The sequence below is a fragment of the Tachyglossus aculeatus genome, chromosome 1 (assembly GCF_015852505.1).
Source record: "Tachyglossus aculeatus isolate mTacAcu1 chromosome 1, mTacAcu1.pri, whole genome shotgun sequence".
Lineage (NCBI taxonomy): Eukaryota > Metazoa > Chordata > Mammalia > Monotremata > Tachyglossidae > Tachyglossus > Tachyglossus aculeatus.
In genome coordinates this window covers 61,247,352-61,270,736 of record NC_052066.1, presented here as the reverse complement: position 1 = coordinate 61,270,736, position 23,385 = coordinate 61,247,352, and the positions used below count along the sequence as shown (strand labels likewise).

Genomic DNA, 23,385 nt, shown 5'->3' with positions numbered 1-23,385 from the left:
TATTATTATGTGCAGAGCATTGTACTAAACACTTGGGAAAATACAGTACAACAACGTGAATGAGGAGATGGAGATGGGCAGTTCAAGAGCATGATTTTGATTCAAAGTTAGTTCTGGAGTAACGAAGAGAGTGACTAGGGAGGAGTGGATAAAAAAACAGATTGATGGAGAGAATTTTTGCATTCTATGGAGGGTAGTGGGAAGCCAATGGAGGTGTTTGAGAAGTGGAGAAATATGGGTTGAGCAACACTTCAAGAAAGTGATCAGTGCAGTGGAGAGTAGTATAGATTGGAGTGGGGAAGGGCTGGAGGCAGAGAGAGCAAGAAGGAGTTAATAATATAGTCTACCTTATGTATGACCAGAATTTAGACCAGGAGGATAGTTGTTTGACTGAAGAGGAAGGGACAAATCCATGAAATGTCATAAAGGAAGATCCAGTTGGAAATACTGCAAATATATCAGGATGAACTAGCTGAACGAATGATTGAAAAACTGAATATCATGTTTGAAATACAGTATAAGATGCAACCACTGCAAATGTAATCAGAACAGTGAGTGAAGAACTCCCACCTCTTAAATCAATTCCTCAGAAATCAAAGAGAGTCCAAATGAGATTATTACGATTTTATTTATTAATCCAGTTAACGTTCGGGATCCGAGTCCCCCAAAATCTTATCCTCTCCAGCTAGAGTAAGAAAAAGAATCTGCATAATAGTTTTGCTAATCTCTTGGATGTATTCCTTCAAATCCAAAATGGATCAAAGTATTAGTCTCTCTTGCTTAAATAGAACTTTTTTTTCAAATATTGCACTATTTGGGAGACTGTTCCAGTGAAAGTCTTAAAACCTCTTTCTTGAATTTAAAAATATCCAGCTGCCCAGCTTCCCCCATCCCTCTGGCTGAGGTGCAAAGGTAAAAGTCTTTTTTAAGTTGCAATCTAGTATTTCTAGCCCTGCCACTCTTTCTAGCAGAAAGGGCTTGGGGCCATGCAAAAGGTTTGTTGTTAAAAGAGTGAACTGCTTTTCAAAATATGCCCCTCATAATGCACACTATAATACATGGAATGCATAAAGAGGGCATATTTTTAAACTTTGCCGCAAGTTGCACCCTTCCAACCACCTTATAATTTGCAAATGAGAATGATACCAAAGGGAAAAGGAAAGGACATTAAAGTTGGGTTTGAAAAATATAGGATCTGCTTGGTGGAAAAGAAAAATTTAGGAAGCGTGAAGATCAGATCAAGATACACAAAATTCTAAGGAAACAGGAAAGAGTGGCTCATTGGAAAAAGAAAGATAACTGAATTACTGTGAGGATATTGGAACCATAGCCAAATAGCACATGTGGAATGCATTTAGATTGAATGCCTTTTCAGTGGATCATTACAGGAGGTCACATCTCTAGGATAGAAAGAGAAAGCAGAGAAAGCAATTAAATAGAAGTGAAACAACAATTCAGATGAGAATTTCTGATGGAAAGGGTTACTGTGAATTTGGATAGATTTTTGATTAGCTCATAGTCCATCTCAACATTTTCTCTGGTTTTGAATGAAGCACTTCTTGGGTTCCTGATGTAAGTGTATTTAATTACTTAATCCAGCATATTCTTCTTAACATTTTACTGTCAGTAAAACGTGGCAAACTACAAAAATCAAGTAATCAATTATATTTTATTTTATATTTTGTCACACATAATCCTTAATTAGTGTAAAGAACAGCTTTACAATTTAGAGATTGAAGTGATGATGATTCTGTTGAATCATTTTCCAAAGCATAAAGACAGAAAACCCTTTGGGTTTGTAATCTCTTTTTAGGAGTGATGCAATTTCCTCCATCTTTAGCACCACTCTCTTTCACTTCCCTCTTTATTCAGTTATCACTCCCACTTGATGGAATTCATCCTCACATTTAAAATGATTTCCTTCTATCCTACTGAAAAGCAGGCTATGTCAGTAACTACGTCCAAGCGCTTAGTACAGTGCTCTGCACACAGTAAGCACTCAATAAATACAACCGAATGAATGAATGAACTCCTGTCTTTAAGCAGTGGCTCTTGCTTCTGAAATCTAGTCACTGAAATGGGTCTCTATGCAACTCTATGCAAAGTATACAAAACAAAATTTTATAAACTATGTTTCAGCAAAGACTAAGTCTTTGTCTTTAGAAGGGATTTTGATTATATTGGGCTGCTGAATGAGAAATAATAACAATAGCAATGGTATTTGATAAACGCTTACTATACGCTATGCTTACTTAGCGCTAGGCTTGATACAAGGTAATCAGGATGGACACAGTCCCTGTCCCTCATGGGGCACACAACCTTAATCCCCATTTTACAGATGAGGCAACTGAGGCACAGAAGTACTTTACCTTTAAGGTGAATATTTCAAGTAACATTTGATGCTGTCCTGCAAGTCATATTTCTCATGGATGCAAGTCACACTCACATGGATAGCCCGACATCTTACTCTGTATCTCAAGAATAGAACTCTTCATCTTTCCTTTTAAATTTATTTTCCTAAATCTCCTATCACTGTTGACAAAGCTACTATCCTCCCACCCCGAAAACTGACAACCTCTCTTTCACTTCCCACATTCCTTTCCTTCCTTCACCACTCTTGAAGAAATTTATATTATGAGTTCTGGAAAGGCCATGACTTAACTGGGAGTTTTAGTTGTGACATTTTCTCTCCAGGAGGAGTATGGCAGAGTATTCTCGGTTCTAAACTCATCGAGGGCAGAATTCATGTCTACCTACTCTAATGTACTCTCTCAGGTGCTTAGTGCAGTGTTCTGCACATAGGAGTGCTCAGTAAGTACCATGAATTGATTGATGAAAAATGTACGTATTTGCACACAGATCTATCCATTATTTATTTTAAAATCTGTCTCCCCTTTTGCCCTGATGTAATGAGAAAACAGAAAGAATCAAAGCAGCGGGGAAGTCAGATACCAGTATTAACCATCTCTCCACAACCCAAAGAGAGACAGTGAGGAGTCAGGAGGTGACTACCGAGATGGAGAGAGTGAGGAGGGAATGAAGAGGTGAGGGGAAGAGGGCAAAGTCACAGAGGCACAGAGGAGGGGCAGAGGTCCAAAAATCATGAGAAGATTAGAGGTCCATAAATCCAAAGGGAAAGAACAACACAGAGAAGTGCAATCAGACTCAGAGAAATAGGGAGTTACAAGGTCAGACAGAAAGACCAGTGCAGAGGCACAAAAACAAGGACAAAGACTGAATGGAGAGATAGCATTTTTTTTTCGGTACTTGGTAAATATTTACTAAGTGCCAAGCACTGTTTTAAGCGCTGGGTGTGGTGAGCCCACAATAAACTGCCTTATTAATGACTCTGGATCCCAGGAACAACAAGGAAGAGATTCTGCAAAGGCACTGAGGGGCTCTACCTGAGGCAGGTGATTGCTGCCCTGTGGGAAGGTGGGGCTTTCTCTCCCTGTTCTACCCAGTAACGGGCCTGAAACGATCAATGACTGCCACATAGAGCCACAGCTGCCAGGCCTAAAGCAGATAAAAGGTAGTTCCTTTGAGGCAGCACAGAGGCACACTGAGACACAGAGAGAAGCAAGAGGGAGAAGAAGCTTTGGCAGAACAGGTTCCTTTGACCACAGGCTGGTATTGGACCCTTGGTGGAGAGAATGAGAGTTTGTAGGTGTCACTCCCTTCCACGTTGGTAAAACTAAGTTAAAAACTTTTCACATTAAACTTGGTGATCAGAGGAGTGGTTTGACTTCTACTATGTGTCACTGAGGCTCACCCGGTCCATGAAAAATGTACACTTACATACCTACATATTTGCAAGCAGATCTATCCATCATTTATTTTAAAATCTGTCTCCCCTTTTGCCCTGATGTAATGAGAAAACAGAAAGAATCAAAGCAGTGGGGAAGGCAGATACCATTATTAACCATCTCTCCACAACCCAAAGAGAGATGGTAAGGAGTCAGGAGGTGAATATCGAGATGGAGAGAGTGAGGAGGGAATGAAGAGGTGAGGGGAAAAGGCAAAGTCACAGAGGCACACAGAGGGGCAGAGGTCCAAAGATCATGAGAAGATTAGAGGTCCATAAATCCAAAGGGAAAGAAAACCACGGAGAAGTAACTCCGGAAGGCCCTGGTTGGTAGGAAGCTGGGGCTTGTGACACTGGGGTGGGTACAAGTTGATCATAGTGAACACAGTTACTTCATTTCTCTGTGCCTCAGTTACCTCATCATCTGTAAAATGGGGATTAAGACCATGAGCCCCATCTGGAATATGGACTGTGTCCAACATGATTAGCTTGTATTCACGAATAAAAGTGTTTTTTTCAAAGCAGGCAACTAGTAAGACGTTTCTAACGTGAAAGACTTAAAAACAACAAATGGGTTGGTTACACCTGATATTAATTTTGTTATACTCTACTATGTTAATAACAAGCACACGAGAAAACAACATTGCTTTCGAAGCAGCTGTTTCATTAAATCCTCAAAGGTCAAGTTAAGAAGATCTCAAAACATCCTTCTCCGGCACAACATCTAAAACAGACGCATACTGAAATTCCAAGAACGATAACTCCCCTAACAAGCACTTTAGATTAAAGCGCCAGCTGGAACCTACCTGTACTTTGGCATTAACAGACCCGGGTACTTTATGTTTGATCTCAGAGGCTGTGGTTTGGGATTTTGGCAGCAGATATGGATAGGAGAGTGATCGATATTTTGATTTCATAATCTAAAAACCAAAAAACAAAGAGATACAGACATAAACATTGGAGAGAGTGTCTAGATTTCTCCGGATTTCTGTCATCTATCTCTCTGCAGACTTCCTGCCTGTGTCCTGCCCCTGGCCTGGAATGCCCTCCCTCTTTATATCTGACAGACAATTACTCTCCGCTCCTTCAAAGCCTTATTGAAAGCACATCTCCTCCCAGAGGCCTACATTGACTAAGCTCTCCTTTCCTCTTCTCCCACTCCCTTCTGCATCGCCCTGACTTGCTCCCTTTACCCACCCCACCTGCCAACCCCACAGTACTTATGTACATATTTGTAGTTTTATTTATTTACATTAATCTCTGTTTCCTCTAGACTGTAAGCTTTTTGTGGGTGGGGAATGTGTCTGTTATATTGCTATACTGTACTCTCCCAAGTGCTTAGTACAGTGCTCTGCACACAGTAAGTGCTCAATAAATATGATTGACTGACTGAAACGGAGTGGGAATGCCAAACAGGTAAAACAATTAAAAGCCAACATCACTGTTCCGGTGAGTCATTTAAGAGTGGATAATTTTCTTTTCTACCAGGCAAGACTTAGGAAGAGGAGTAGGGGTGCAGGGGAGGCTCCAGAGTGGGAACTTAGAGAAAGCTAATAATAATTATAATAATGGAATTTGTTAAGTGCTTACTATGTGCCAAGCACTGTTCCCTAAGTGCTCAGGTAGAGCCAGGGTAGTCAGCTTGGACAGAGTCCCTGAGCACCACGTGGGGCTCACGGTCTTAATCCCCATTTTACAAATGAGGTAACTGAGGCCCAGAGAAAGGAAGTGACCTGCCCAAGGTCTCACAGCAAACACATGGCAGAGTCAGGATTAGAACTCACGACCTTCTGACTCCTAGGCTAGGCCCGTGCCCCATCCATTACGCCATGTTCCTTCTCCAGTTAGTTGCACTTTTCTTGTTCTGGCTCTTTTGGCCCCTGTGGACCGGTGGAACTCTTAATATCTTCTTATATTCTTAATATCCTCAATGGATTGTAAGGCAGGGGCTGCAGCTGCTCTCACTCAATAATACAATAGTGAGATTTGTTAAGCATTTACTATGTGCTAAGAGTTGGCACAGGTCCAATACAGTCAGACTAGACACAAACACAGTAACTGTCCACATGTGGGACTCAAAGTCTAAGGGAGAAGGAGAACAGGTATTGAATCCTCATGCTAGAGCTAAGGAAACTGAGGCATAGAGGTTACATAATGATAATAATAGAATAATGATGATGATAATAATACTAATAATGATAATCCCACAACCCTGGGTCACCTCCACAGCCCATTTCCTTTGTTCCTCTGCATGGAGCCACAGAGCACTCTGACAAAAATCCAGGTGTCAGGCTGATCCTGTCTAGCTCAACTTCATCCTTGACTGCTTTGACTCTGCCCTCTCCTTTGCCCAGCAATGTAATTTCTCAGATCCTTATCGACTCCCATGCACATTGCCCTAGCTGGTTGTTTCAGACGTTTAACTCCCTCTTCAAACCTCTGTCCCCCGACCCTCTCCATGGCGTAATGGATTGAGTACGGGCCTGGGAATCAGAAGGTAGTGGGTTCTAATGCGCATTCGTGCCTCCTCTCAAAATCCACGTCCTCACTTGTACCTCTGACCCCAACCCTGTTCACCTTATCAAAACACTTGCCCACTTGCTTCTTCCTTCCCTGACAGCCATCTTCAACTGTTCACTCTCCAATAGGTTCTTCTGCACCACTTTCATCCTCATGTATTCCATATCATAAAATACCCTTACTTGAATGACTCCCTCCAGTTACTGCCCCATCCCCCTCTTACCATTCTTTGAGCGAGTTGCTTGCATCCACTGCTTCCACTTCCTCTCCTCCGATTCTCTCTATGGCCCCTCCTAATCTGGCTTCTGTACCCTTCGCTCCACCAAAACTGTCCTCTCAAATGTTACCAGTGATCTCCTTCTTGCCAAATCCGAGCGTCCCTATTCCATTCCAATCTTCCTCGACTTCTCAGCTGCCTTTGAGACTGTCGACCACCCCCTTCTCCTGGAAACATTATCCAAACTCAGCTTCACTGACACTGTCCTCTCCTGGTTTTCCTCCCATCTCTCTAGCTGCTCATTTTCAGTCTCTTTTGAGGGCTCCTCCTCTGCCTCTCACCCCCTAACTGTGAGGGTTCCTCAAGTTTCAGTTCTGGGGCCCCTTCCACTCCCACTCCCACTATACCCACTACCTTAGAAAACTCATTTGCTCTCATGGCTTCAAGTTACCATCTCTATGCAAACAACTACCAAATCCACATCCATAGCCCTAATCTCTCTCCTTCCCTGGAGTTTTGTATTTCTTCCTGTCTTCAACACATCCCTACTTGGATGTCCTGCTGTCACCTCAAACTTAACATGTCCCAAACAGAACTTTTCATCTTCCAACCCAAACTCTGTCCTCAACCTGACTTTCCTATCACTGTAGACGGAATCATTAACCTCCCTGTCCCAGAAGCAGGTCACTTTGGCATTATCCTTGACTCAACTCTCTCATTCAACCCACATATTCAATGTCACCATATCCTGTCATTCAACCTTCACAACATCATGAAAATCTGCCTTTTCCTCTCCGTCCCAACTGCTACCATGTTAATTCAAGCACTTATCCTATCAAGCCTTGACTACTGCATCAGCTTCCTTGCTGACCTCCCTGCCTCAAGTCTCTCCCCACTCCAATCGTACTTCACTCTGTTGCCCAGATCATTTTTCTACAAAACCGTTCAGTCCAGGTTACCCCAGACTTCCAGTGCTAGCCAATCCACCTCTACATCAGACAGAAACTCCTTTACATTAGTTTTAAAGCACTCAATCACCTTGCCCCCTCCTAACTTCTCTCTGATTTCCTTCTACAACCCAGCATGCACACTTCACTCCTCTAATGCCGACTGCCTCTTTGTATCTTGATCTCATTTTATCTCGCTGCCCATCCCTCACCCATGACCGGCCTCTGGCCTTGAACTTCCTCCCACTTCATATCCTACAGATGATCACTCTCCCCACCTTCAAAGCCTTTTAAAAATTACACTTTCTCCAAGACGCCTTCCCCGACTTCCCTTCTTGCACTTGGATTTATACCCTTTATTCTCCCTACCCCTAGCCCCACAGCACTTATGTACATATTCCTAATTTACTGATTAATATTCATTTCTGTTTCCCGCTCTTGACTGGTAGCACCTTATGGCAGGGAATGTATCTACCAATTCTGCTATGAGAAGCAGCGTGGCTTAGCGGAAAGAGCCCAGAATTGGGAGTCAGAGTACATGGGTTCTAATCCCGGCTCTGCCACTTATCAGCTACGTGTCTTTCGGCAAGTCACTTAACTTCTCTGGACCTCAGTTACCTCACGACTTGTACTTCCCAAGCGCTTAGTGCAGTGCTCTGTACACAGTAAGCACTCAATAAATACGATTGAATGAATGAATGAATGAATGAATCTGGAAAATGGGGATTAAGACTGTGAGCTCCATGTGGGACAACCTGATTACCTTGTATCTCCTCCAGTGCTTAGAACAGTGCTTGGCACACAGTAAGCGCTTAACAAATACCACAATTATCATTATTATTATTATACTGCATTCTCCCAAGTGCTTAGTACAATGTTATGCCCACAATAAGCACTCAATAAACATAATTAATTGATTGTTTGATACTCTGCTCTGCTGCCCAGATTGCTTTTCTGTGATGACCTCCATCATTCATTCAGTCGTATTTATTGAGTGCTTACTGTGTGCACAACACTGTACTAAATGCATGGAAAGTACAATTCAGCAATAAAGAGAGAGACAAATACTCCCTCCTCATATTTAAGAGATGATTACTCTCCTCTCCTTCAAAGCCTTATTGAGGGCACATCTCTTCCAAGAGGCCTTTCCTGACTAAGCCCTCCTTTCCTCTTCTTCCACTCCCTTCTGCGTCATCCTGACTTGCTCCCTTTATTCATCCCCACTCCCAATCCCACAACACTTATATATGTATATATTTGTTATATATTTACTCATATTAATGTCTGTCTCCCCCTCTAGCAGGGAATTTGTCTGTTTATTGCTATACTGTACTCTCCTAAGTGCTTAGTACAGTGCTTTTGAGCAGTAAGTGTTCAACGAATATGATTTTTTTTTAAATGAATTTTTCTAAAAAAACCATTAGTCCATGTTTCCACACTCAAGACCTCCAGTGGTTACCCACGGACCTAGTTAACATATAATATCACTGATTGACTGATTCACTTCCGTGTTAAATAGAAACTCCTTACCATCAAAACACTCAATCTACTCGCCCCCTCCAATCTTACTTGGCTAATTTTCTACTACAATCCAGTCTGCACACTTCTCTCTCCTAATGCCAACCCACTCAATTTACCTCAGTCTCATCTATCTCACAACTGATCCCCTGCTCACATCCTTCCTATGGCTTGGAACTCCCTCTCCCTTCATTCACTCCAGAACACCACGCTCCCCACCTTTAAAACCTTATTAAAATCATATCTCCTCCAAGTGGCCTTTCCTAGGCCCACATTTTCCTAGTCCCTTTGCCTTCTGCATTTGCTTATGTTCTTGGATCTTTATGTACAATTTAAGCACTTGATATTAACTTCCATTCAGCCCCATAGTACTTATAATAATAATGATGATGATGGCATTTATTAAGCATTTACTATGTGCAAAGCACTGTTCTAAGCGCTGGGGAGGTTACAAGGTGATCAGGTTGTCCCACCTGGGGCTCACAGTCTTAATCCCCATTTTACAGATGAGGTAACTGAGGCACGGAGAAGTTAAGTGACTTGCCCGAAGTTACATAGCTGACAAGTGATGGAGCTGGGATTTGAACCCTTGACCTCTGACTCTAAAGCCCGTGCTCTTTCCACTGAGCCACGCTGCTTCTATATATACAAATATAGAACCAGTAGAAGCATATATGTATATATACACATACACACGCACACACGCACGCGCACACACACACACACACACACATACATATCCGCAATTGATTTTAATGTCTGGATCCCCCATCTGGTTTGTAAACTCCTTGTGGGAAGACAATATGTCTACCAATTCTGTTGTATTCTCTCAAGTGCTTAGTAGAGTGCTCTGCACACAGTAAACACTAAAAAAATTGACTCACTGACCTTCTGCAATCTGGTCATCAATGACCTTTTACTTGCCAAATCCAATGGCCTCTACTCCATTCATTCATTCAATTGTATTTATTGAGGGCTTACTGTGTGCAGAGCACTGTACTAAGTGCTTGGGAAGTACAAGTCGGCAAAATATAGAGACGGTCCCTACTCTACCCTAAACCCCCTTGAGCTCTCGGCTGCATTTGACACTGTGGACTACCACCTTCTTCTGGAAACATTATCCAACCTTGGCTTCACTGACAGCATCCTCTCCCGGTTCTCCTTTTATCTCTCTGGTCACTCATTCTTAGTCTTCTCCCCTTTCAGCTTCTGGACTGCAAGCTCAGTGTGGGCACAGAATGTGTTACCAACTCTGTTGTATTGTGCTTAGTGCTTAGTACAGTGCTCTACACACGGTAAGTGCTCAATAACTATGACTGATTGGGAGTCCCTCAAGGCCCAGGTCTGGGTCCCCTTCTATTATCCTTCTCCACCCACTCCCTTGGAGAATTCATTCACTTCTAGGGCTTCAGCTACCACCTCACAACCGCTTCTCACCTCAGAGAAGCACCACGGCTCAATGGAAAGAGCACGGGCTACAGAGTCTGAGGTCATGAGTTCAAATCCTGGCTCTGTCAAGTGTCAGCTGTGTGACTTTGTGCAAGTCACTTAACTTCTCTGTGCCTCAGTTACCTCATCTGTAAAATGGGGATGAAGACTGTGAGCCTCACGTGGGACAATCTGATCATCTTGTATCCTCCCCAGCGCTTAGAACAGTGCTTTGCACATAGTAAGCACTTAACAAATGCCATCATCATCACCCCTATGTGGATGATTCCCACATCTGCTTCTCCAGCCCTGTTCCTCCTCCTGCCTTCTGTGTGACCTTGGGAAAGTCACTTCACTTCTCTGTACCTCAATTCCCTCATTTGTATAATGAGGATGGAGACTATGAGCCCCCGTGGGACAGGGATTGTGTTCTACCCTAGTGCTTAGTACAGTGTCTGTCACTTAGTAAGCGCTTAACCAATATAACAATTATTATTATTATTCAAGACATCTCTACTTGGATGGGCTGCTGACACCTCAAATTTACAGGTACAAAACAGAACCTTCATCTTCCTATGCAAACCCTATCATCCCGTTCCCATCACTGTAATAATAATAATAATAATAATAATAATAATAATAATAATATTTATTAAGCACTTCCTATGTGCAAAGCACTGTTCTAAGCACTGGGGAGGTTACAAGGTGATCAGGTTGTCCCACGGGGGGCTCACAGTCTTAATCCCCATTTTACAGATGAGGTAACTGAGGCCCAGAGAAGTTAAGTGACTTGCCCAAAGTCACCCAGCTGACAATTGGCAGAGCCAGGATTTGAACCCATGGCCTCTGACTCCAAAGCCTGGGCTCTTTCCACTGGGCCACGCTGCTTCTGTAGAAAACACCACCATCCTCCTTGCCTCACATGCCAGTAGCCTTAGCATAATCTTCAACTCATCTCTCTCATTCAACCCCCATATTCAAACTTCAAGCTCTACCTTCACAACACTGCTAAAATCCACTCTTTCTATGCCACCCAAACTGCTAGCACAATGATCCAAACCCTTTTCTCCTACCCTGACTACTGCTTCAGCCTCTTCACTGGGCACCCTACTTCCTGTCTTTCCCCACTCCAATCCAGACTTCATTCGATGGTATTTATTTCATTCAGCTGTCCAGATCAGCTGCCAGATAAGCTTCCTAAAATGAAGTTCAGCTCATGTCTCTTCACTCCTCAAAAACGACCAATGGTTGACCAACTACCTTTGCATCTAACAGAAACTCCTTACCGCTGGCTTTATTATTATTAATAATAACAATAACAACAATAATAAATGAGATCCGTATTTGTTAAGCACTTACTATGTGCCAAGCACTTACAAAGTGCTGGGGTAGATGCCAGAAAATCAGACTGGGCACAGTCCCTATACCACATGCGGCTCAGGGTTTAAATAGGAGAGAGAACAGGTATTCAATCATCTCTCCCCCTCCTAATAACAATAATAATAATAATGATGGTATTTGTTAAGCACTTACTATGTGCAAAGCACTGTTCTAAGCGCTGGGGTAGATACAAGGTTATCAGGTTGTCCCACGTGGGGCTCACAGTTTTAGTCCCCATCTTTACAGATGAGAACTGAGGCACAGAGAAGTGACTTGCCCAAAGTCACACAGCTGACAAGTGGCGGAGCTGGGATTCGAACCCATGACCTCTGACTCCAAAGCCTGTGCTCTTTCCACTAAGCCACACTGCTTCTTTAGTGTGGCTACCTTACCTCACTGATCTCCCACTACAAACCAGACATCACACTTCACTTTTCCAATGTCAACTTATTCGCTGTACCTCAATCTCATCGATCTCATCAATGACCCCCTTGCCCTCATCCTCCCTGTGGCCTGGAACTTCCTCCCAATTCATATACGCCACACCACCACTTTCCCCAGTTTCAAAACCCTCTTAAAAACACATCTCCATCACAAGGCCTTCCTGATCATGCCCCCATTTCCTCTATTCCCTCTCCCTTATGTGTCACCTATGTCCTTGGATCTGTACCCTTTAAGTACTTGATATCTGCCTTACCTCCAGCCCCACAGTAATTATGGACACATCATTACACCCTGCCATTTCCCCTTTCTGTATTTATTTCAACATTTGACTCCCCTCTCTAGACTGTAAGCTCCTTATGGGCAGGGTCCGGGTTTACCAACTCTATTGCAACGTACTCACCCAAGCTCTTAGTAATTCTCTGCATAGAGTAAACACTCAATAAATTCCATTAAGGGATTGATTGATAAGAGAGGAAATGAGGGCTTAGTTGAGGAAGGCCTCTTGGAGGAGGAGTGATTTCAATAAGGATTTGAAAGTGGGGAGAGTGACTGTCTGTTGGATATGAAGGTGGAGAGGGAGGTCCAGGCCCAGGGCAGGACATGGGTGAGGGGTCAGTGGTGGGATAATAAAATCAGCATAAACCATGCTAAATTGTTCCAGAGGGATGCCAGGCCTTCAACACTCAGCCTACACCTATTGCCGTTGACTCAAGTCCAGCAGACTGTAGGGGATGGGGCGTTGGAGGCCTGCCGGAGCTGAAGACACGGTCCTGGGGCTGAGAAAGGAACACTTCTTGGGGGTGGGCGAGGTGTGTTTTTTTTTTTTTAAATGGCATTTGTTCAGTGCTTACTATGTGCCAGGCACTTTACTAAGTGCTTAGACACAAGCTAAGCAGGTTGGGCACACTCCATGTCCCCCATGGGGCTCACAGTCTTAATCCCCATTTTACAGATGAGGTAACTAAGGCCCAGAGAAGTGAAGTGACTCGCCCAAGTTCACACAGCAGACAAGCGGCAGAGCTGGGATTCGAACCAGGTCCTTCTGACTCCCAGGACTGTGCTCTATCCTCTAGGCCACACTGCTTCCACACTGCATTGGAGCCCAGTTGAACCTGAGAGCCATGGTCAGTCAGTCGGTCAATCATATTTATTGAGCGCTTATTGTGTGCAGATCACTGTACTAAGCATTTGGAAGAGTATAACAATAAGCGGACACATTCTGGGGGCATTTCTGGGAGTGGGAGATGAACTCTTCTTCAGGGTGGGATGGGGTACTGGAGGTTGGATGGAGCTGAGACCCACAGTCGTGGGGCCTGAGAGAGGAACTCTTCTGGCACTCCTCCATTCAGTGCTTGGAGACCGGGGTCTGGGCTCCCAAGGGGTTCCGACTGGTTCCAGAGGCTGAGATTCGCTGCTGAAGATCCCTTCGCCAATACTCATCTTTGAAAGTGGGGGACGGGATCTGTCAGCAGGTAGAGATTGCAATATTTCCCAATTTCTAGCCCATTTCTGGGCCTACATCCCTGTGCTGGGGTGGTGATTCAGTGGGGAGAGCCATGGCCATAAATTCAATCTACCTTTGTGAAGTTCCAGCGCTGGATAAAATGGCGGGCAACATCTCGAGCTGCCTTCCCATGAACGACGGCGGCGATGTCATGCCATGGCATCCGTGGAGTGGAATATCTGTCGATGAAATCTACCAGACACAGTACGCTGGAATTATTACTGTGATGTGTCCCTAAATCTTACTCATAAAACTCTCATGATGCAGCGTGAAAAGATCATAGTAATGCCCTCGTGGAAAAGGCACTCTCAATTTTCCTCCTGTCAATATTGTCTAACTTACCGTTCGCCAACTGTGCTGGGGTCGGTTTTTGATACGTTTTCTTTTACAACTCTAATTGCTACACTGGAAATACTTTTATCTACTGTGCTCCATAACTGTAATTAAACTAGACATATTTACAGTCAAATAACACGTTGCTGCAGTTTTTCAAGGATAAATTAAAGATGAAATTGAAGTTATATATAAGCCTGTGCAAATAGGCTGATAAACTACAGCATACGCTTCAATAAGAACTATTTGTTTCTTCATTTTATTTCCTCACCTCACTTTTATTGTTAGTACATAGCCACAGTGGGAGGCTCTAATTCTACCAATTCTAATCCTATCCCATATGAGTTTAAGGACAGATGCATATTTTTGAGCTTGTTTAAACCAAAAGAATAATAGTGAGAAGCAGCAGGGCATGGGTTCTTATCCCAGCTCCTCCACATGTCTGCTGTGTGACCTTGTGCAAGTCACTTCACTTCTCTGGGCCTCACAGTTACTTCATCTGTAAAATGGGGATGGAAACTGTGAGCCCCACGTGGGCAGGGACTACACACCCCAGCACTTAGTACAGTTACTTGGCACATAGTAAGCACTTAGCAAATGCCATCATTATTATTATTCTTAATGATGAAATGAAAACGTGATGCACTGGAATACTACGATTAGCCAAAGAAAAATGATAGAAATGGAATTTAAAAAAAACCCTCACTAAAAACCACCCAATGTAAAAAGTAACGGCACTCACCAGCAAAGGGTTTATCGAGCTGAACCCAGTCTTTGAAGACAAAATTGCAATAGTCTTTTCCATGCCAGAATCTGGTCTCACCATGTAATTCCCCAACACCTGTCTGTAAACTGCGGAGGGATCCTTTATCTGCACAGAACAACAACAGTCTCAAAGTTTTCAGAGCCAGGGATTATGTGCATGAGTCTTGCATTTCATTTAGACAATGCCATTTTGCAACATGTAAGCACTCCTTAGATCAAAACTCTGTGAAGCATTCCTGGAGGCTCACGGTTCCTCTCTAAGAATGGCTTTTCCTCCTGTGGTTAGATGAGGGAAATTGGACGAATTAAGGTTTTACAGTTTGCCCAACTTCACCTAGCAAGTCATCAGTCTGGTTGCTTTGTTGGCTCAAAAACGTTAGAAAGAGCACTAGAAACTTGACATTTGGGATGAGGGGAAAGGCCTTATGGGATTTTTGCTCACTCTAGGCTATTCGTTTCCCAAATTGCCAATCCTTTTAAGAATTCCTTAGAATTCACCCAACTGTTTGCCGGAGAGATTCCACCATGACACTCATCCGAGATTTGTGGACTGATTGGAAAGCTGAGGTGGGATGGGAGCAGAGCAAAGTGGGGTTAGGGAGACGTTAGATTTAGCCCGAGGGAGAAATGAAGCAATTGCACTGCTTCATTTTCCTTATTAAAATAGGGAAAACATCCGTGCACCAGGCTGACCTTCTAGAATGTCTTAAGGTTGAAGGCCTCAAAGTTTACTAGTACACCCGGTCACTTGCCTACTTGCATGCAAAATCACCAATCGATGCTATTAGGCAGCAAAGGGAAGATGTTTTGACAATGGAAGCATTTGTGGCAATACCAGCAGAGAAAACAACCCCCTTCCACAGTACATTTGAAAGGGAGTTTTGCTAGCTCGACAGAGAAAACAAATCAAGCGGAGCATGTTAAAAGCTTATGACACACAGATCACAAAGAAAATTCAATCACAGATTTAGCAAAACACTAGACACCAGTCATTTGAGCTCGTATTAGTCAGTGAGAATACAATTTAAGGCCGATCACTTGGATGTGTGCTTGCTACGTTCTGTTTCAAAATGAGTAAGTACGTTCTTTGAGCTGATACCCGATAGTTTATGAAAAGATGATGTCCCACCGAATCTAAGGTTATCAGAGATATAAGCAAGTTGAAAAGACCTTGGACTTCTTCAATTGCTTAAATTTCCTCCAATGTAAAACTAAACTGAAATGGTAGTGGGTTTTTTTTGGAGGTTAAACCTATGTCTCCACAAGAAGTCCCAAGTGAAAGGCTAAAATCATAAGGAAATGCTAGCCAATCTACCTTTAATTTCTATTAATCAAGAAAGTCTGATATGACACATATCCTCAGATGAACAGGGTCTTTGTCATGCAAACCCCAAATTCAACAATAAGAGCCAGATTGAGTTGTCCTGGTTCCATGCTAGACGCCAGTCTGTAAAATGGTTTGTGAGGCTTATGGTACTTGTTATATGCTTACTATGTGCCAGACACTATACTAAATGCTGGGGTAGACACAATCTAATCAGGTTGGACACAATCCCAGTCGCACATAGGGCTCATAGTCTTAATCCTCATTTTACAGGTGAGGTAACTGAGGCACAGAAAAATTAAGTGACTTGCCTATGGTCTTAATGCCACTTCCTCAACCTAAATCTACTTCTGGATTTGCTTACTAGCAGATAAAAGGGAGAGAATGAACTCAAACTCTGCTGTGGTTTTCTCATTCCCTCCATCTTGGTATAAAATGGCTACTGCATCTCACTCCAGGCTCTTAGTACTTAATCATCTCCTGCACTGCCTTTGCTGCATAGCCCCTTCCATTTCTCACACATGATTTGGTGGAAATCTTTTAGGCTTCTTAAGGCAATATAGCACGGAGGTCACTTTTTTATGGTATTTGTAAAGTGCTTTCTATGTGCCAGGCACTGTACTAAGTGCTGGGGTAGATAAAGGACAACCAGGTTGAACACATTCCCTGTCCCACACAGGGCTCACAGTCTTCATCTTCATTTTACAGATGAGGGAACTGAGGCCTTGAAAAGTGAAGTACCTAGCCCAAGGTCACACAGCAGAGAAGTGGCAGAGCTGGGATTAGAACCCAGGCCCTTCTGACTCTCAGGGCCATGCTGTAACAACTAGATGAGGCTGCTTTTCTTAAAACAAACGTTAAGCATTTTTGACCCAAAAGGGCAGATGTTATATGGAACAGAACAAGGAGCTTTCGTCTCAACAGAGAAACTAAGGTGAAAAGTGAATCTCTTATTTTTCCATTTGCTCTCTTAACTTCTTGCTTCCTGCATACTCATTCTTTTCTTTCATTTTCATCTCTTCCTATACCTCAAAAGTGAGTGAACTATAAAAATGAATACTGGGTAAATTCTACTAACTCCAACATGGGAGAGGTTCTATTTGAAAAAAGAAAGGCTAAAAGTACTGAGATTCTGGGCATAATTTTTTCAAAAATTTCATACACTGTGAACCTGCTGAGCAAAAATGAAACAAACATATTTTTTTTCCATTTTCCAATATGACCACTTGTAAGGAAGGTGTTTGCCCATTAAGGCGCACTTTCAACAACAATCTGTGACTTTACCTGCAACATAAATAAGAATTTCCCTGAGTGTTTGATAATGTCACAGTCATAAACTGATGGAGGGACAGAAATAATTTAATCCTTCCTCTGTTTGCAAGTAAGACTGAATCTAAATCTAGTCTTGAAAAGCAGGACTTCATCTAAATCTAGTCTTAAAGATCCCTAGGTAAGAAGACTGTACGATCTCTCTTGGTAGCCCCTCCTGTCATGTAACAAGGTTTCTCGTTAGACATAATTATTGATTTGAATAATTTGGCTGAAAAGGGAAAGTATTCATCCAACCTCAATCTACATATGACTGCCCAAACCCCAAAGATCAAATGAAAGAGTACAAAAAAGTATAATAATAATAATAATTGTGGTATTTGTTAAGCACTTATTATGTGCCAGGCACTTTACTAAGTGCTGGGGCCGATACAAACAAATTAGGTTGGACACAGCCCCTATCCCACCTGGGTTTCACAGTCTCAATCCCCATTTTCCAGATGAGGTAGCTGAGGCCCAGAGAAGAAAGTGACTTGCCCAAGGTCACACAGCAGACAAGTTCCTGAACCAGGATTAGAACCCATGACCTTCTGACTCCCAAGCCCCTGCTCTATCCACTAAGCCATGCTGCTTCCATAATGAAAAACTGACCTTTTCCAAGGTATCAAGAAACAGCCATCTGGTGTGCCCAAATGATTACACTTTCAATCACATGCTTACACTCTAGTTTTCCAATTGTTAGCCCAGAAATCTGCTACCTCTTCCACGGGAGTATATAAAACTGATCCATGAAGTAGCATAGAGATTAAGCTGAGAGAAATAAACCTTTATTTGAACGGCATAAAGGGAAGTTATTTGTTTTGGCACCATCTTGCTACTAGGAGTGATGACTAGATTTCTGTTTCATACCCAAACGAACACTACTCTCCAAACTATAGCCTGGGTTACGTTATAATTGAAGGATTAAAGAGATGCTGGCCTCAACTGTAACTCAGTTGAGTACGATACTATAGCAGACAACACAACAAGAGCTAAGCCTGTAGACGCATCCATCTGGATCACTTACCCTCGTCAAATTCCGCGAGTCCTTGTTGAGACTCACTGGAATGATGAAAGAATTTCAGGTGGGGTTTTAAACCTTGGATTAAATTCTGACGACTTCTACAGTGATTAAAATAACCTGGAGAAAGTTGAGATGTTCTTTTTTTTTTTTGACAAAGAAAATGCACAATAGACTACTGGTAAGTCAAGGTTGACATAGATGTGGCATGGTATTAGCCATTCAGTGGCTAACTTACTAAACAGAAAAATTAAGGTTCAAAGGCCTTAAACCAGAAAGATCGGGGGGAAAATGTGGACAAGTCTTCAAAAATAGGACAGAAAACTAAGGGATCATGAATGAAAGTTCCTTGTGAACAGGAACTGTGTCTACTCACTTTATTGTACTCTTCCAAGCATTTAGAGATTGTGTCTCCCAACTGCTATATTGTATGCTCCCAAGCACTTAGCATAGTGCTCGGTACACAGTAAGCGCTCAATAAATACATTTCATTGACTATATTGTTCTGCACACACTAAGCACTCAATAAATACATTTCATTGACTATACTGTTCTGCACATAGCAAGCACTCAATATATACTACTGGTTCATTCATTCAATCGTATTTTTTGAGTGCTTACTGTGTGCAGAGCACTGTACTAAGCGCTTGGAAGATTGACAATATTGGACTTACGGCTGTTCTGCAGTAAAACTATGAAATGACCCCAATATACTTTACTCTTTTACTCAGTGACACCACTGCCAAATACGACAGGAACCGTACTGCTAAATTACTCAGCTTTTATCTATCAATGGCCTTTACTGAGCACTTACTATGCGCACAGCACTGTGCCACAATTATTATTACCAAGCACTTGGGAGAGAACAGAATAAAAGAGTTGGTAGGCCTGTTCTCTGTCCATGCATGTCATCTCATCAAGGCTGTGGAATGGCTGTGCAATTTTTTATTGTTCTTTCCTCCACCTTATCTCACTAGCAAGAAGTTCATTCCATTAGTGACCTTTGGGATGAGTTGACCCCAGTTAGTCACCCATCCAGCACGGGCCTGGGAATCAGAGGACCCAGGTTCTAATCCCGGCTCTACTACTTGTCTGCTGTGTGATCTTGGGCAAGTCACTTCACTTCTCTGGGACTCGGTTATCTCATCTGTAAAATGGGGATTCGATCCTACTCCCTCCGTACTTATACTGTGAGCCTCATGTGGAACAGGGACTGTGTCCAACCTGATTAACTTGTACATACTCCAGCACTTAGAACAGTGCTTGGCACATGGTAAGTTCTTAACAAGTACCATAATAATTATTATTATTGTTATTGATAATGATATTTGTTAAGCACTTTCTCTGTACCAACCACTTCACTCAACTTCGGGGCACATATAAGTGAATTATGTGGGACACACTGTTCCTGTTTCCCAGATGGGGCTCAGGGTTCACAGTCTAAAGTAAGAAGGAGACATTGAATCCCTATTTTACAGATGAAGAAAATGAGGGAAGTGGTGTGACTTGCCCAAGGTCACACAGCAGGCAGGGGGTGAAGCTGGGATTCGAACCTGGGTCTTTTGATTCTCAGACTTGGGCTCTTTCCACTCGGCCACAGAGCGTGGCTTTCATTAGTACAATTATTCATTCCAAAACAACTGTTAAGGACTTTTTAAGCTGAACTCTCCTCAACAGGTTCTCTGCAATGCTTGGAAATTGTTCATTTCATTGTTTCACAATTCCGGGAAAAACCTCAGTACGTACCAAACAAAACATATTTAGTTTTTAAGGTAAATTCAACTGAAAGAAAGTCACTTACTTGATGAGCTGTCTAGGCTACTGACACTATCAGCATTTGGCAGGTTGTGTCTGTGGAGTTGCTTGTAAAGGCTGAATTTGGAAAACCTCCTTGGTTTTCCTATTCCTTTCATTTTGGAATCCATATCATCAGTGGTTTTCTGGACTAGGAGTGTTTTCTTTGATTCCACGGTATCTTTGAGGTTTAAGGCTTCTAACGATTCTACTGTTGCACCCTGAGGACATTAAAAACTATTGAAATCAAATACAGCTGAGATATTACAGTCTAAATTACAGATACATCTCCATAGCTAATGAAATCACCTTTGGTGTCTGGATCAGTTCAATCTTGGGTTTTTTACTATTTATTTCAATGGATAAAATGTCCAAAATAAAAAAAATACATTCTATCCCAAATGGGTTTTTCTAAGGAACTCACTTAACCTGGACGAACTCATTGGTGAGGTAATGACATTTTATACTGCTAAACAATTATCATAGTTCATGAGTATTTTAATGTGGCCTTGCCAAGGAATATAATTTTTACTTCAGAAGTCGTTCCAGTAAATTAGAATTCCCAGATTGTATTAGGAAATCGCCACAATGCTGATTTGTGAGGCTCACATTATCCTGATTACCATTATGAATAAAACACGGTTGTAATAGATATTATGAAAAATTGAGGCAGAATTAAACCTAGGAACAGCAAACAGCGTCTGCAGACGGGGCACTATTCATGTAAGTTTTGTGCATGATATCAACTAGGTGTGCACTGCACAAGATAGGTGCTCAATAAATATGATTGAATAATAATAATAATAATCATGGCGCTTATTAAATGCTTACTATGTGCCAAGCACTTCTCTAAACACTGGGGGTAGATACAGGTTAATCAGGTTGGACACAATCCCTGTCCCACTTTGGGGCTCACACTTTTATCCCCATTTTTTACAGATGAGGTGACTGAGGCACAGGCATAAAAAGCTCAAACTTAGGTAAAGGGCTACCAAGAAAAGGACTAGGAAGCCAGTAGGACAGCAAAGGTGAACCAGTTTACAGTACCAGATGTAAGGTGTACAAATAAGAGGCGCAAACAGAAGAGGGGTGAGAGTGTGTGTGTGTATGTGTGCGCACACACACCTGGGTAAGTAGAAGAGAGTAGGATTTAACCCCCATTTTCACAGATGAGGGAACTGAGGCACAGAGCAGTTAGGTCCCTTGCCCAAGGTCTCACAGAGATAGCATTAGAACCCAGTTCCTCTAACTCCCAGGCGCATTGTCTTTCCATTACGTCACACTGCTTCTCTGAGGGTGGATTGTGTAGCTCCTATTATATTAAGACTTCTGACTTGTGGACTCTGTATATATATATCATCATCATCATCATCAATCGTATTTATTGAGCGCTTACTATGTGCAGAGCACTGTACTAAGTGGCTTGGGAAGTACAAATTGGCAACATATAGAGACAGTCCCTACCCAACATTGGGCTCACAGTCTAAAAGGGGGAGACGGAGAACAAAACCAAACATACTAACAAAATAAAATAAATAGAATAGATATGTACAAGTAAAATAAATAAATAAATAAATAGAGTAATAAATATGTACAAACATATATACATATATACAGGTGCTGTGGGGAAGGGAAGGAGGTAAGATGGGGGGATGGAGAGGGGAACGAGGGGGAGAGGAAGGGAGGGGCTCAGTCTGGGAAGGCCTCCTGGAGGAGGTATATATGTATATATACATATATAATCCTATTTATCCATTTTGATGGTATTGACACTGTCTACTTGTTTTGTTGTCTGTCTCCTCCTCTGGACTGTGAGCCCGTTGTTGGGTCGCTATCTGTTGCCAAATTGTACCTTCCAAGTGCTTAGTACAGTGCTCTGCACATAGTAAGTGCTCAATAAATACGATTGAATGAATGAATGGGTAAGGAGCTTTTGGTCCTCAGGGAACAAGCCGGGGTGACTAAACTGGAGGTACTGACTTGCGCCGAAAGTTCAGAGCAGAGGCGCTCCAGAACAACCCAACAATTCCCCGTCTCCCCCACGGCTGCTTCGGGTGGCTGATGAGAAATAAAGCCCTGAGGAAGGAGAGCTTCCAGATGAAAAGGAGGGTGGGGAGGGAACATGTTCATCAACTCCATAATATTGTACCCTGCCAAGTGCTTACTACAATAAATAGCACTGATCGATGGAAGTGAGCAGGACAGGACATGAACCCTTAGATCGGCCCCGTTCTCCACCTGATTTTGTGGCGCCTACTCGGCCGGAGAGCTGACTCCGAGAAGTGAACCCCTCATGTAAATAAAGGCAAATGGAATGATAATGAGGGATTAGATCACTGAACTTGGAGACGATATGGTTTGTGGCATTTGAGAGGATCATGTGGTAATTTGCCTGCCAAGAGCAAAGATTCAGGACTTCACCAGATATTCATTCATTTGATCATATTTATTGAACACTTACTGTATGCAGAGCACTGTAGTAAGCACTTGGAAAGCAAGACTTGGCAACATATAGACAGTCTCTACCAAACAACGGGCTCACAGTCTAAAAGGGGGAGACAGACAGCAAAACAGAGCAAGTATGTAAATAGGCTACCGGGGGAAAAGGAAAGAGGCTGCTCTCTGTAATAATAATAATAATAATAATAATAATAATAGTTTTATTTGTTAAGCACTTACTATGTGCCAGGCACTGTTCTCAGCAATGGGGTACATAGAAGACGATCGTGTTGGATACAGTCCCTGACCCATATAGGGCTCACAGTCTCAATCCCCATTTTCCACATGAAGGAAAAGAGGCACAGAGATGTTAAGTGACTTGCCTGAGGTCACACAGCAAACACGTGTCAAGTTGGCATTAGAACCCATGTCCTTCTAACTCCTAGGCCCAGGCTCTATCCACTAAGCCATGTGCTTCTCTGGTAGGAATGTCACACTTTAAAAGATGGAAGGGAGGCCTTGGGCATCAAATTCAGGTTGCCAGATAGGAAACTCCTGTCTAGGACCTCTATAATAATGTTCTCTCAATCTGACAGGTATTTCAATTAGGACAGGTAAAATTTATACGCACGAGCTTG

At 42.5% G+C, this 23,385-nt stretch overlaps 1 protein-coding gene across 5 annotated transcripts in view; it reads right to left on the bottom strand.

Moving 5' to 3' along the window:
* The window catches only part of PLD1 (phospholipase D1), a 279,106-nt gene that overhangs the window by 69,667 nt on the left and 186,054 nt on the right, over window positions 1–23,385 (bottom strand). For 4 of the 5 annotated variants that reach the window (XM_038748912.1, XM_038748905.1, XM_038748922.1 and 1 more), the window contains exons 15-19: window positions 20,316–20,529; window positions 18,521–18,634; window positions 14,839–14,967; window positions 13,837–13,955; window positions 4,612–4,725 (exon numbers count right to left, since the gene is read on the bottom strand). In XM_038748912.1, coding sequence (XP_038604840.1) covers window positions 4,612–4,725; window positions 13,837–13,955; window positions 14,839–14,967; window positions 18,521–18,634; window positions 20,316–20,529 — 690 coding nt within the window. The remainder of the gene's footprint in view (window positions 1–4,611; window positions 4,726–13,836; window positions 13,956–14,838; window positions 14,968–18,520; window positions 18,635–20,315; window positions 20,530–23,385) is intronic. The other variant, XM_038748940.1, reaches the window with a different exon arrangement.